Source organism: Mirounga angustirostris, unplaced genomic scaffold, assembly GCF_029215605.1.
Source record: "Mirounga angustirostris isolate CCGP_5_RB_7025 unplaced genomic scaffold, mMirAng1.0.hap1 SCAF_1, whole genome shotgun sequence".
NCBI classification, from domain to species: domain Eukaryota; kingdom Metazoa; phylum Chordata; class Mammalia; order Carnivora; family Phocidae; genus Mirounga; species Mirounga angustirostris.
Genome location: NW_026991709.1, coordinates 154,340,914 through 154,355,742, shown reverse-complemented (window position 1 = coordinate 154,355,742; position 14,829 = coordinate 154,340,914). Strand labels below are relative to the sequence as shown.

General features: G+C 36.7%; 1 protein-coding gene across 15 annotated transcripts in view; it reads left to right on the top strand.

The window, feature by feature from the left end:
• CLASP2 (cytoplasmic linker associated protein 2) overlaps positions 1–14,829 on the top strand; it is a 184,359-nt gene that overhangs the window by 31,333 nt on the left and 138,197 nt on the right. For 14 of the 15 annotated variants that reach the window (XM_045904135.3, XM_045904129.3, XM_064590567.1 and 11 more), the window contains exons 6-7: positions 1,141–1,238; positions 7,924–7,988. In XM_045904135.3, the coding sequence (XP_045760091.1) occupies positions 1,141–1,238; positions 7,924–7,988 (163 nt within the window). Of the gene's footprint in view, positions 1–1,140; positions 1,239–7,923; positions 7,989–12,502; positions 12,961–14,829 lie in introns of those variants that run through there. The other variant, XM_054504527.2, reaches the window with a different exon arrangement.

The window sequence follows — 14,829 nt, the reverse complement described above, 5'->3', positions numbered from 1 at the left end:
GTATCACTTGTTAGAAATTTCTTTACCTGAGCTGTGTATGCTGTAGGCATAATACAGGAGTGTATTCTGGGTCTTGTCCATCCTAGTGGAGTTGAGTCTTGACTGTAACCTTTTTGGCATAGCTTGGGAATTTGGAATAACCCTGGATAAACTTTTCCTTGCTATTAGGCCCCAGCTCTGCCTTTGGATGTTTGAAAGAGTTCCATTACCTCTTCACGTGCTCTTTGACAGTGAGCTGTGCAAGGAAACTAGAGCTGTCTTCCAAATTCCTGTCTTGAGGCCACATTTTTTTTCTTTTAATTGTGTTAAAATATACACACCATAAAATTTACCATTCCAGTCATTTTTTAGTGTACAATTCATTGGCAATTAAGTACATTCACACTGTTGTGCAGCCATCACCACCATCCATCTCCAGAACTTTTTCATCTTCCCAAACTCTGTACCCATTAAGCAATAACTCCCCATTCTTCCCAACCCCCCAGCTCCTGGCAACCACATTTTACTTTCTCTCCATATGATTGTACTACTCTAGGTACTTCATGAAAGTGGAACCATACAATTTGTCCTTTTGTATCTGGCATATTTCACATGGCATAATGTCTTCAGGGTTCATCCATGTTGTAGCATGTGTCAGAATTTCTGCCCTTTTTAAGGCTGAATAATATTCCATTGTATGTGTATACCACATTTTGTTCATACATGCATCCTTAGGTGGACATTTGGGTTTGTTCCACCTTTTGGCTATTGTAAATAATGATGCTATGAACATTGGTGTTGAGTTCAGACCACATTCTTGAAGGGCAGTTTTATTCCAGAAAAGTGTATTAACTGCAATAATGATTTGTATTCATACAGTTATTGGCAGTTCTTTGTGCAGTCTTACTACAAATAGAAGATTTTTAAAAAACCACATTGGTAACGTTTACATACATGTTTCTTAGATTTCTACAAAGCATTTTACAAGATTTCTCTAGAGTTTTCTCAGCAGGTCCTCTTGCTTTTTATTAATGACCTGCCAAAATCTCTCAGGGGTTTAGAGGCATTAAAACCAACTGAGAACTTCCAGTTGTAATGGTGCCTTGAGATGAAGTGTTTTATTATGTCTCATCTAAGTTTAAGTTCTGAATTCTTTGGCAGGTGAGAGATGCTGCCGTATTAGCTATAGTGGAGATCTATAGACATGTGGGAGAGAGAGTGAGGGTGGATCTTTGTAAGAGAGGAATTCCTCCTGCTAGGTAAGTCTTGCTAAATTTGTTTTGGTTTTGGTGGTTTTTTTGGCCCCTCATTTTATAAGTTTTAATATCATGTGTTTCTTTTAAATAGGTTCAATTTTCTGAGATGTTTTAAAATTCACAAGATACATAAAGATATGTAGGTTATCACCATTTAAAAAGTTCTTTACATCCTGTAATTTTTTTGGACACTGATTATATACTCATATGTTATTTAATATGTAATTAAATATCATCCAGTGAACTGTCTTTTGATACCAGGCAGTAATCATTATTTGGAAGATGGTTGAGCAAGAATTTAGTAAAAATATTAATTTATTCATTAAGTAAATATTTTTTTGAGTGCCTCCTGTTGAAAGGTATTATACAAGATACTGGATAACAGAAAGCTATATAATTATTAGTCACTACTGGGGCGCCTGGGTGGCTCAGTCGGTTAAGCGTCTGCCTTCAGCTCAGGTCATGATCCCAGGGGCCTGGGATTGAGTCCCACATTGGGCTCCCTGCTCAGCAAGGAGTCTGCTTCTCCCCTTCCCCCTGCCCCTCCCCCACACTCGTTCGCATGTGCTCTCTCTCAAATAAATAAAATCTTTAAAAAAAAAAGAAAAAAAGAAATTAGTCACTACTAGTCACTACTCGGGGTGCCTGGGTGGCTCAGATGGTTAAGCAAATGCCTTCGGCTCAGGTCATGATCCCAGGGTCCTGAGATCGAGCCCCACATCAGGCTCCTTGCTCAGTTGGGGAGTCTGCTTCTCCCTCTCCCTCTGCCATTCCCCCACTTGTGCTCTCTGGCTCTGTCTATCTCTGTCAAATAAATAAATAAAATCTTAAAAAAAAAAAATTAGTCACTACTCTTAAAACCTAGTCAAATAAAAAGAAAATTAAGAATATCTGAGTATAGTGGCATCAGTCAGATCAGTAAAAATCCCATTGATGAGCTTCTCATGTATCAGAACATTTTTTACAAAGGTACTTTTTTTCTTTAGTAGTTCTCAGAGTTTCTGTTTTTATTAAAGATATTATTCCAGTTAAATTTTTTTGTAATCAAATTTTAGTCCCCATTTTAAGGGGGGCTTGAAAGGAATTTTTTAACTTTTTATTACAGAAAATTTCAAACACAGACTCAAGTAGACTAGTATAATGAGCCTTCATGTACCCATTACCCAGCTTCAATAATTAACAACTCATGGCCAGTTTTGCATGTTATTGTCTTACCTACTTACTCTTGTTTTATTTTGAAGCAAATCCCAAGTCATAATATTTCATCTGTAATTCAGTACATTCAATACTGTCATCACAACTTAAATTTTTTTTTGCAAATAGTTCTATAAATCAAATATCCAGTCAGCATTCAAATTTCCAGTTGTTTCATAAATCTCATAAGTTTCTGTATATGTTTTTAGGTTTCTTTGAGTCAGTATCCAAATAAAGTCCAACAGTTAGTTGATATGTTCTTACAAGTCTTTCTAAATCTTTACCTCCAACACATTTTTCTCTTGTGTTTATTTGTTGAATAAGCTAGGTAGTTTATCCTGTAAAGTTTCCCATATTCTGAATATTGCTAATTCTTTTTCTGTGGTATGGTTTGACATATCCTTCTGTCTTTATATCTTACAAATTGGTAGTTAGATCTAGAGGCTTGATTAGATTTTTGGTGGTGGCGGGGGTTGGGTGTCAGGAGATGTAAGACTACTTCAGAGGTATGTTCTGGTATAACTCATCATATCTGGCTATCTCTCTTACCATGTATTTTTTTTCCAGTACCAATTATTTTTTGGTAATAAGATTGTCCATTAAATATGCATTTTGTTTGCTTACTCATTTTCTACTTCCAGGGCTAACAATTTCATTTGAGTAAATTCTACATCATTTTATGTGAATGAAAGAAACAATGTTAACATAATGTATTTATGTGTATGAATGTGTATATGTATGTATATATATTACATTATATATTTATATTGAAAGTATTTTTATTAACTAATTTTACAGTTTCATGCAAGTATGACATCCATACAGAAATGTATGTAAATCATAAGTATGCAGCTGTGTAAATTACCATAAAGTGAATACACCCATGTATCCACATAGGTGGCAAAGTTGAACATTATAATCATCCAGAAACCTGCCTAAATCCTTTTTAATTCTTGAATTTTTGAATTTTATAGAAGTGGAATCATATAGTATGTGCTCTTTTGTGTCTGGCTTCTTTCAGTTAACATTATTTTTTAGAGATTTATTTACTTATTTGAGGTGGGGAGGGGCAGAGGAAGAGAATCCTCAAGCAGACCCCCTGCTGAGTGAGGAGCCCACCATAGGACTTGATCCCACGACCCTGAGATCGTGACCTGAGCTGAAACCGAAATGACTCTCAGTTGCTCAACCAACTGAGGCATCCAGGTGCCCCTTGTTGTTGTTGTTTTAATTCATTTGGGTTGTTGGATCTGCCGTAGTTGGTTTGTTTTCATTGCCATTTACTTTTCTCTTTTATGAATAAGTCCTACCTAATGAATCCATACTAATGATGGACTTGTGAGGTGTTTTCAGTTTGTAGTTCTTTTGAATAATGCTATTAAAAACATTCTTGTAAATGTCTTTTGGTGTACCTATGTATTCACCTCTTAGAGGATATCTAAGAGTGGAATTGCTGGGCCATTGGATATGTTCACCTGTAATTGATACTGACAAACAGTTTTCCAGAGTGGTTGTACCCATTTATATTCTTGCTGGCACTGTTCGTAAGTTCCTATTATTCTATGTTTTCACTGATATTTAGCATTATTAGTCTTAATCTTACTAATTTTAGGTTTCTGGTGTTGTCATTATAGTGGTAATCTGCATTTTTCTGATTACTAATAAAGAAGAGAACCATTTCATGTATTTATCAGCCATTTGGATATGTTCTTTTAAAGTGTCTTTTCAGGTCTCTTGCCTATTTTTAAAAATTGGGTGGTCTGTCATTTAAAAAAAATTGATTAGTAGGATTTTTAACATACATTCTAGGTGCAAGCCCATTGTCAGCTATGTATATGTTTCAGATATCTTCTCCCACCTTGTGACTTGCCTTTTTACTTTCTTGATGATGTCTTTTAATGTACGTAAGTTATTAATTTTGATGTAGTTTTTAGACATTTCCTTTATGATTAGACATTTCTGTGCCCAGTTTAAGAAATCTTTGCTTACCCTAACATCTTAAAGACATTCTCTGGGTGATTGTCTTGAAGTTTTATTCACATTTAGATTTATAGTCCGTGGGGTATTTTCTTTGAAAGTGGTGTGAAATGGGGGTTCAGATACATTTTTTTTCCATGTGGGTATCCACTTGACCAACACCACTTACTGAAAACGTCTTTCTTCAGTGTTCCTTTTGTTATAAATTAAGTGTCCATATGTGTGTTTAAGATTTTTGCATTTATGCTCAAGGTAAGATTAGCCTATAATCTTCCTTTTTGCTTAAGTTGTTTTTTTTAATAAGTAATTTTAGTTGTTATGGGAAACTCCTTATTTGATTTTCCCCCCATCAGAATCAATCTCATAGGAGTTTTATCATATGTGGATAGGCTGCACTTTAATGTTCTTACTGAAATAAGCCAATGACCTATTAATCCCATCCTTTCTTATTTATGGTTTCTCCGACCATGAAGTGGTGAGTCACTTGGCAGATAAGGAGTCTGAGACCAGAGCAGTGACAGGTAGTAGGGAATGGGAGGGTACAAGGTGTGATGAGCTTTGCTCTTTCAAGCATGCCAGAATGTTTTCTATCCTTAGCATATGACCTCATTATTTTGTAGGTAGTATTTTGAATCGTCACTGGACCCCTTTATGTCAAAGGGTCTAAAACTTTTATAAGGTAAAAATGAATGAATTTTGGTTTACCCATTTCTTCAGATGATGTTCCACTGTTTCCCTCTTTTTTTTTTTTTTTTTTTTAAGATTTTATTTATTTATTTATTTGACAGAGAGAGACACAGTGAGACAGGGAACACAAGCAGGGGGAGTGGGAGAGGGAGAAGCAGGCTTCCCGCGGAGCAGGGAGCCGGATGTGGGGCTTGATCCCAGGACCCTGGGATCATGACCTGAGTCGAAGGCAGACGCTTAACAACTGAGCCACCTAGGCACCCCTGTTTCCCTCTTTTAACTTTATACTGAATATTGCATTTATTTGAAAACCATATTCTTTTATCATATAGTGGTCATTTTCTAACTTTATGTTTCAGAAGGGTATTTCTGCCTATCAAATGCTGCTCCCTTTGTGATTTTGAAATTTCCTGTTGGATATAGCCCTTTAGGGTAAAATTTCTGGTTTTGCCCACCCTTATTTATATCAAGAACATTCTTCTTTATTAAAATACCTAAGCTTAAGTATTATTTATAAAGCCATTGAATCAAATAGTTTTAAAGTAATAATTAAAAAATTTTTCTTCCTGGGGTGCCTGGGTAGCTCAGTTAAGGAGTTGTATGTTTTATCTGCCCATCTCAATTCCTTATCAGTTCTCTTCTCTCAGAGCTTTCTGTCCTCAGTTTCTTACTCCCATTTTGCTACTCTTGAGTGTTAATTTCATGCTTCTTAACATCTTGTTCTGCCATTTTCCCCAAAGAGCTCTCCTGGTTCCTCTCCCTTTTGTATCTGGCCTGTGTGGTCTTCATTCTGAGGTGTTCCACCTTCCAATTCCAGGATTCCCTCTCCCATTTCGTCTTGTCCACATCTTGTCTCTGGGCAACTTGTCTGCTCTCTGCTCAAGTCTCTGGAAGATACTACTCTGTAGGATGAAGCAACCCATGTTTTTAAACTGAAATGCTTTCAGATGTGTGAATATTTTTATTTGTTGAATTCAGTGGGGGTAGGAGGTAAGGCTCAGGTTTAAAAATCACATTATGGGGCGCCTGGGTGGCTCAGTCGTTAAGCGTCTGCCTTCGGCTCAGGTCATGATCCCAGGGTCCTGGGATCGAGCCCTGCATCAGGCTCCGTGCTCAGCAGGAAACCTGCTTCTCCCTCTCCCACTCCCCCTGCTTGTGTTCCCTCTTTCGCTGTCTCTCTGTCAAAAAAAAAAAAAAATCACATTATGATGAGTTCCTAGGTTTTCAACTTTAAAAAAATATATTGTTAAGATAGAAAGTGTCTGCATCCTCAGTTTACAAGTGAGAAATGACAGGATATGGACCACGGCTTAATTAAGGTTATAGAAATGACACTGTGACAGAAACATAAGGGTAAGTCAGAGAACATCTGGCAATTAAAAACAAAATGACAATGGCTCTCTTCCCTTGCCCAGATTTCTAAGTCATAACTTTAAGAATAAATCAGAGCATAGGGGCGCCTGGGTGGCTCAGTCAGTTAAGTGTCTGACTCTTGATTTCAGCTCAGGTCATGATGTCAGGGTCCCAAGATTGAGCGCTACATCAGGCTTTGTGCTATGTGTGGAACCTGCTTGAGATTCTTTCTCTCCCTCTCCTCCCTCCTTCCCCTCCCATGCTTGCTTGCTCTCTCTCTCTCTCAAAAAAAAAAAAAAAAAAAAAGAATAAATCATAGCATGATATATTGGAAAGTAAAGGCAAAGCAAACTAAAAAATACTGCTGTCAGCATGATCCCATTTTGATCTGAAGAAAATTTATATATAAATACAAACCATCGGGGTTCCTGGGTGGCTCATTCGTTAAGCGTCTGCCTTCAGGCTTGGGTCATAATCCCCTGGGATCGAGCCCCACATCAGGCTCCCTGCTCAGCAGGAGGCCTGTTTTTCCCTCTCCCGCTCCCCCTGCTGTGTCCCCTCTCTCGCTGTCTCTCTCTGTCAAATAAATAAAATCTTTAAAAAAAAAATAAATACAAACCATCAGAAAGCATACAACTCAAAAATATTGGATGTTGGGATTGTGTTTTGGGTTTTTTCTTTTTTCCTAATTATATTTCCTCGTTTTCTTTTATAATGAGTGTACATTGCTTTTGTAATAAGAAACACATTGTTAACTAAAAAAAAGTGATAGCAGAAGTGTAGAAATAATTCTGAATATAATCAGAAGAGTAATGGAATTGGTGTCGAAAGAAAGTAGTTTAATAGAGAAAATGTCAGATTATCAGTCATATCCGTATCACTTTAGTTTCTAGCATTTTATATTTCATTGTTTTTGTTTGCCTTACATTTCCTTTGCATGATTTTATGTACTTTTTACTTTTTTTATTTTATTTTTTTTTAAGATTTTATTTATTTATTAGAGAGAGAATGAGAGAGCACATGAGAGGGGGGAGGGTCAGTGGGAGAAGCAGACTCCCTGCCAAGCAGGGAGCCCGACGCAGGACTCAATCCAGGGACTCCAGGATCATGACCTGAGCCGAAGGCAGTCGCTTAACCAACTGAGCCACCCAGGCGCCCGATTTTATGTACTTTTTAAAAAGGTCTTGGTGACTGAATGCATTTATTATACGGTCGTAACAAGTATTTTTGATGGGTTTGGAGAAATAATTTTATGAGGAAACATGAAACTGTGTGCATGTAGATGCTGCCTGTGTTTGGCTGCTTCTCTACTCAAGCGAGATGGGTTTGGTGTTTTCTCTCGTAAGTGAGGTAATTGTAAAAGAGTTGTATGAGACTAACTGAATCCCTGAACTTATTTTTCTCAGGGAGGTGGTTAGGGAAATTGTTTCTATTTAAACTGTATATAAAACAAACAAAATGTGTTCTTTATTCCCAGGTTAGAGATGATTTTTGCCAAATTTGATGAAGTGCAAAATTCAGGTGGTATGAGTGTCTGCAAAGGTAAGAATAATTAAGTTATTCCAGTTCTCAAACATTTCTAAGATTATTTAGCAAAGTTTTAGATACTAAAACATGTTTTCAAGCCAACTGTTGTATCACTGATTCAGCAGATTTGATTTCGTGGATTGAAACTTAGTTAGGGTATAATAACAAAGTCTTTACATACTGCTAATTATTACCTATTCTCTCTTTTAGAGTAACTGAAAATTTAATTTTGGGTCAACTGTGGAAATTGGTATTACTTTTTTGCCTTATTTTTTGTAGCTTCTGGGTTGAAGATACGTTGACCCTCTTGCCTTCCATGTTCCATGCATAAAATGTGTTTTTTATTCTGAAAGTAATTGTTTTACTTAGTTGTTTTTAGTAAAAGTTTTGGGGTTGTTGGGCTTTATTACACCTATGTGTAGACTCTCCGTGATGATACTGGTGAAGAGACCTAGAAGTAGAAACTTCACCAGCATGATCATCTTTGGCTTGTCAGTTGGAATTCAAGGAGGTTTTGGGTTAATTCTGGCACTTACTCAGTTTTGTGGTTGCTCTTCTTTTTGTAAGATTGCTAGATTGTGTTTGGTTTTAGTGGGTGGCATTTACCTAGACTTTAGTTTTTATCCATGTATGTGAAGAATATATTCTATTTCCAAAGATAGTATAGGTGGTTTTTCCACCTAGGAAAGGAGGTTCCTATTAAAGAGAGTGGGGTGGGAAGGCGCCTGGGTGGTTCAGTCTGTGAAGCGTCAGGCTCTTGGTTTTGGCTCAGGTCATGATCTCAGGGTCCTGAACTCTCAACCGAGAGTCTGCTTCCCCTCTCCTCTCCCTCTGCTTCTCCCCATGTGTGCACATGCACGTGCTTTCTCTCTCTCTAAAATAAATAAATCTTTAAAAATAAATAGAGTGTGGTTAGCTTAGTAATGTAATTGATGTTGGGGGGAAAATTGGTATGTGAGTTGTATAGTCAAATAATGGAAAAACTAGTTACTAATATAATTTAGTTCTTTTTCTCTGGATTAAACCAAGACTGAGCCTTGTTGTGTTGCAGGAAGGCAGATGGAGTGAGAGTTTAGTGTTAAAAAGATTGTGTCTACCCTAATCTAAACTTAGTTCCAGAAGTATAAAATGACTTCAGCACTACCAGTCCTCACCCTGACTGCCAGGTTTTCTTGCTCTTCTCTAAATAGAAGAAGGTGTTTTAAGTACCTTATCCTTATTTTTCCAGCAGTTACCTCTATTTCCGTAGAAACCAGAAACAGCGGGAAGATAGATAGTTGTTAAAATTACTTGGATTGAGACTGCTGTGTTTTCATACCATTCTCATTTGTGTATTCCAGACTATGTAGTTACAACTCTAAGAGAAAAGTATAATGCATATTATAAATTTAAGATATTATTTGGATACAGTTTATTTTGAAAGTGCTGTCTTTCTTGTATTTTGTGAGGTTACTTCTGTTCCTTCAAAAGAGAAGATTTTATATTCCCTATTCTCTTAGCTCCTATTTCTTTTTCTCTTGTTTCTCTCTCGATAAACAGAGGTTTGGGGTCAGTATCTGGCATTTCTTTCTCTTGGAGGGAGTCTTCAGAGATTTTTTTGTATTGGAGATTATGATCTGAATATTCAAATGTGGTCACATGTGAATGTTAAAGTCTAAAAGGTTATACAGTGGGGTGTAGGAGTAGGTCAGGATGTTTTTGATGACAATATTATGCTGTCATTGAAAAAATACTTTAATGGATTCATTAATAAGGGAAGAGACTATAAGAGGGAAGCCTGTTTATCATGTTGGCAAGTCCCAGGGCCCACGTCTCTCCTCTTCCTTTCTGTATTCTCTGTAATGTAATCCAACTCAAAGGCTTTAAATGATAACTATTTGTTCTTGACTCCTAAATGTGTGGTTCTGGTCCTCATTCATCTCTCTTATGTTCTAGATTTAGTAGCTGTGGCCTCGATGACATTTGCATTGGAGTGCCTAATAGGATCTCAGGCTTAACGTGTCCAAAAGTGGAAAGCCTGTTGTTGTCTCTTCCTTCCCCTCAAATCTGTTGTTCCCCCAGTTTACCCATTTCAGTCAGTGCCACCACTGTCAGCTCAGGCTATATAGGACTTGTAAAAGGCAATATTTTCTAGAAAACTACTTACTAAGGACACTGGCAAATCAAACCTGAATTGATCCCCCAGTCTGTCTACCTTTGAAATCCTAATATATCTAAAATTTGTTAATTTTTTTCCTATCTCCACTGCTAAAACCCCACTGTAAGTCTTCAGCTTTTACCTGGATTATTGCAATAGATTTCTATTTCATGTCTGCCCTCTAGAATCTATTTTCTACCCAGAAGTGAGAATGATCTTAAAATGTAAATTAGATCATGTCACAACAAGAAGAAGACAAAGTTCCTGAGTCAGGGAGCCTACATTCTAGTGAGGGAGATAGATTGTAAACAAGCAAGTAAGCAAATAAGCGATGAATATCTAGAGTGATTACAGTTGGTAATGGAAGAAATACAACTACTGTTTGTTTAAGGAATTTAATGAAATTAATTTAAATTATTCCTAAAATCCTTGCAGCTAAGTGAAAACCATTAAATGAAAAAATTATTTCCACTAACATTATAGTATATGTCATCCCAACCCAGGACAATGAATAACTTTTTAATAATTTTTATAGGTATTTGAGGGGAAGGAAGAGACAACAACAGGCTTTCCACTTTTGGACACCTTAAGCCTGAGATCCTAGGTAGAGGTAGAGAAATCTATTAATTGAACATTGAAAATGAATTTTGTAAGTAATAATTTGAAGGCAAAAAATTTGTACCCAAAGTAATACTCTTTTTTTAATTTCTGCATTTTTCCCCACAAAATTTTCAGCCCTTATTGGCTTATTATAATTGTGTACTCAACCTAAAACTTTAAAGTTATAGAACAGAAAAACAGGTTAGGGCAAAATAAAGGCTGAAGATGAAAACTTGTGGAAATAGTTCATGCATATAACAGACTGAGAGCCATTGAAGATACCACCTCTTCTCTCTCTCACTTGATGTACATGTGCAAAGCAAATTGTTATGAATGCACCCAAACATGGCATTCCATTCAGATTTGTTCCATATGATATTCTACAAACTGTTACAGTAAATAAAATTTTTTAGTGTGTCTGTGCCTGAAGCCATAATAATGAAACATCAAACTTTTTATAATATATTGATTTAGAGTGCTTTGGGATGAAAAAAGTCATTTTAGTAAACACAAAAAGAAAAAAACCCAGGTTATAAAGGTGGTATAACCTGATTGTAAGAGTTATTTTTTTCTCTCTAGTCTACCTCTTCTCCACTTAAGCGTGTCTCGGTGCACAATCTTACATCTCATGCTTTTGTCTCTGATTTCTTTCATAACTGCCATATCTATACTATTGATTTAAGTTTTGGTTGAATTCTTTGACTTGATTTTCTAGCAAATTAGTTCATCACACTCAAGACACAAAGTAAATTACATCATCAGAGATTTGAGCATAGCATTTAGTTTAGGAAAGGGAGAAATGCGTATTTTCTTGTCTCAAAGGTTTTTCAAGCCGGACTTTAATTCTCATATTACAAAGTAAGTTAGGCAGAATCCCTAAGTACAGTGGAATTAGCTCTGCTGTTAGAAGGAAACTAAGTTTAATGTTAATCAGATCAAGGCTGGAAGGAGGCAATACCAGCCCTGACGAAGGAAAAGACAGAGTTGCAGGCCCCCTGTGATTATGGCTGGGCCTGTTGTCATGGAGCTTTCTAGACCATCTCCTACGCTAACTGAGATGTAAACACCAACAGTGTTGGTGGCTGTGACTGCAAGTCTTTTTCTCTTTGCCTGTGAAAAAACTATGCATAATTCTGATTTGTCTCATGTGCGTAGGGCCTAATGAAGTCTTGGGGTGAAATCATTGTAAAATGTTTCCCCACTTCTCTATTTGAAACAGTTGCTAGGAAAAGAATTGCTCTAGGAGGCTGGCAATAAAACAAAGCATAGGAATTAGGCTTTGAAATTACCTTGAAACTGGGCTTAAAGAGGCAATAAGGTAACTTGCAGTGTAGTTTTTTATATGCTTGTAGCATACACATTAGTGAAAAGCAAAGTGGACCTTTTCTTAGATTGATTTTAAAACATGTCTGTTTGTGACCATGAGCCCCAGGGCCTTCCCAGAGCTTGACAATGTGCTGATGGTTGTGCAGCTTGGATGGAGGGTGCTCTGTGTCCTGCAGCTGCGCACTGGCTAGGTTCTGTCTCCACCAGAAGCAAGCTTTGTTCCGTGTGGCTCTGCTGTCCGCACACAGAGCAGCCTTTGATGGGCTGCCTTTGACGTGATTTGTTTACGGCAGCCAGAAATGCTTCCTGCATAATGAGAGCAGTTAATCATGGAAACTGGGCTATTCCTGTTTGTGCACTTCTAGCAATCGTCTGTTGTAAATATTAAAAGGTAATGACAAAAGGATGAAAACCTTTTTAAAAAGGCACAAATCAGTTAATCCATCAGATCATGTGATTGCTACTGATTACATGGTATCTTTAGGGAAGCAGAAAATGATTGCTGAACACATGCCTTGTGTTTTGATGATTGCATTAAAAGTCCCCCAGTGGGATGGCATTTATTGGCTCCCAGAGCTTTTCTTACATTAAATTTCAGGCAGCCAGTACAAGGAGAAGCATCATAACCTGTATATAACCACGTATGTGCAGTTAAAGAATAATCTTGATCAGGCTCTGCTAGGTTCTGCTAAATAGACGAGGATTTTCAGCAAGATCCCAGACTTTTATTTTGAAGTGGAGTAGCAGCTGTTGGCTATTGCGGTGCAGAGCTGCAGCGCGGCCTGGGTCACACAGTGCTCCGGGTGTCTGCAGGCTGCAGGCCGAGCCCAGTGGCGCAGGCAGCAAGCTGCATTTATTTGCTGTGCTGTTTGACCTCTTGGTTTGAGAAAGCTCCCTGGACCATCTGAATGGCTATGGGAGATGGTGAGTAAGATCTATTTTTCTTCTTATGCTTGTGTTATGCACTTCCTGTTAAAGTGACGATCATTTGCTGTGTGAGAAATATATTTCTCCCTAAAGAACGAAGGACATTTGTGTGTGTGTTGTGTGTATGTGTGTGTGTACAGTCGTGTGTGCGTATATGCACATGTATGCTTACTTGCCATTTAATATCCTTTTCTACTTGATATGTCTATACGAGATCTGGCAAATATGCCAATTTACCTTGCAACCCAAGCAAGCCCTCAGTCTTTGGTAGTGGATATGAAGGGCTATTGGAAGAAATATGGAATATATGCAAAAGCTTTGAAGAAAGAATATGGAATGTGGCTCTTAGAAGAATGACAGATTTTTTGGCAGGAAGGTTTGGTTAGCAAGCTTGTCATCTTTCATGTTGTATATGACAACAAGTAGAATTTTGTGGTAATAAAGTATTTAAAGAAGCAAAATGGCTTGCCATAGACACTATTTTAATTAATATGTTTGTGATTTGCCAGTGTCCTTAGTAAATAGTTTTCTAGAAAATATTGCCTTTTACAAGTCCTATATAGGGTATAATTTTATTAAAAATTGATTTTGCTAGTGTTTTATTATAATATATTTTTTAATATTTCTATAGTGCTTTATAGTGTTCCAAAGCACTTTAGTATACTTAGTATACATTAACTCCTTAGGTACAAATAACTATATGAAGTGTACAGAGTATTTTGGTGTTTCCATTGCACAGATTGGGAAACTGAGGCTTGCTGCTATGATAAGTCCTAGATCTAGGCACAGAGAGCAAACCAGAAGCAAATCTAGAGCCTCAGGTTGCATTTGGTATTGTCCTTCATAACACTTAACTACCTGAGCGTGGTTCTTTTTTCATTATTAAAGCTTTTGTTAATATGCTTAGAGAGGTATATTTTATAATATCAATGCCAGAGACATGTATGAAGGGGTACTTAAAGTTCCTTAAAAATATTATGTGTATTTTTCACTAGGTTCTTAAGACTGGTCTGTATTTGGAAGTTTTAAGTCTAACAGTTTTATCCTTCCTTATGACGATATAATGACTTCTCTCTCAGGAGTTTGTCCCCTTGGGACTATGAGGAATGGGATGCAAATGTACCAAAATGATGATGTTGGTAAATAGTCATTTAAACTGTTATGTACATGTTAATAGAAATATGATAGTATATTTTGTTTTGGTATTGTGATGGTTTATTCCAAGAATATACGTAACTGTTCTATATGTCCTTTTGGAAATAATTTTAACTACTAATTTTTAAGGCAAAATCCATCAAAATTAGCAAATTAAGTTCTCATATACTTAAGAGCATTGCCAAGTTTATATATTTATTTATGTTTTAAACCGTAGTTTACAGGTGACTCTAAATGTTGCATTTGATTGGGGCCATATCCAGATTTTCTTCTTTCTTAAACATAGATTTGATGACTATTAGTGTATATTTAGTTTTCTTTTTCCAAGCAATGCATAAATACATTCAGACTACTTAGGAATGTACTAATTTTAAAAAATCAAAGTAACAGCCTTCTGTGAAGTTCAGAAGGTAACCTTACTGCTCCTTCTGTTCTTCAAAATGGAAATGCTTTTATTGGATGTTATTGATAATTATAGTAATACACTTTTATTTAAAAATAGGAAATCTAGCAGGGGCACCTGGTTGGCTCAGTCAGTAAAGCATGAGACTCCTGATCTTGGGGTTGTGAGTTCGAGCCCCATGTTGGGCATAGAGTTTACTTTAAAAAAGTTAATTTAAAAAATAAAAGTAGGATATCTAAACAGTAAAATACATAGTAACAGGTCATCCTGCGATTTGTAGTTTTTAACAGTTTCATATATACTTCTGT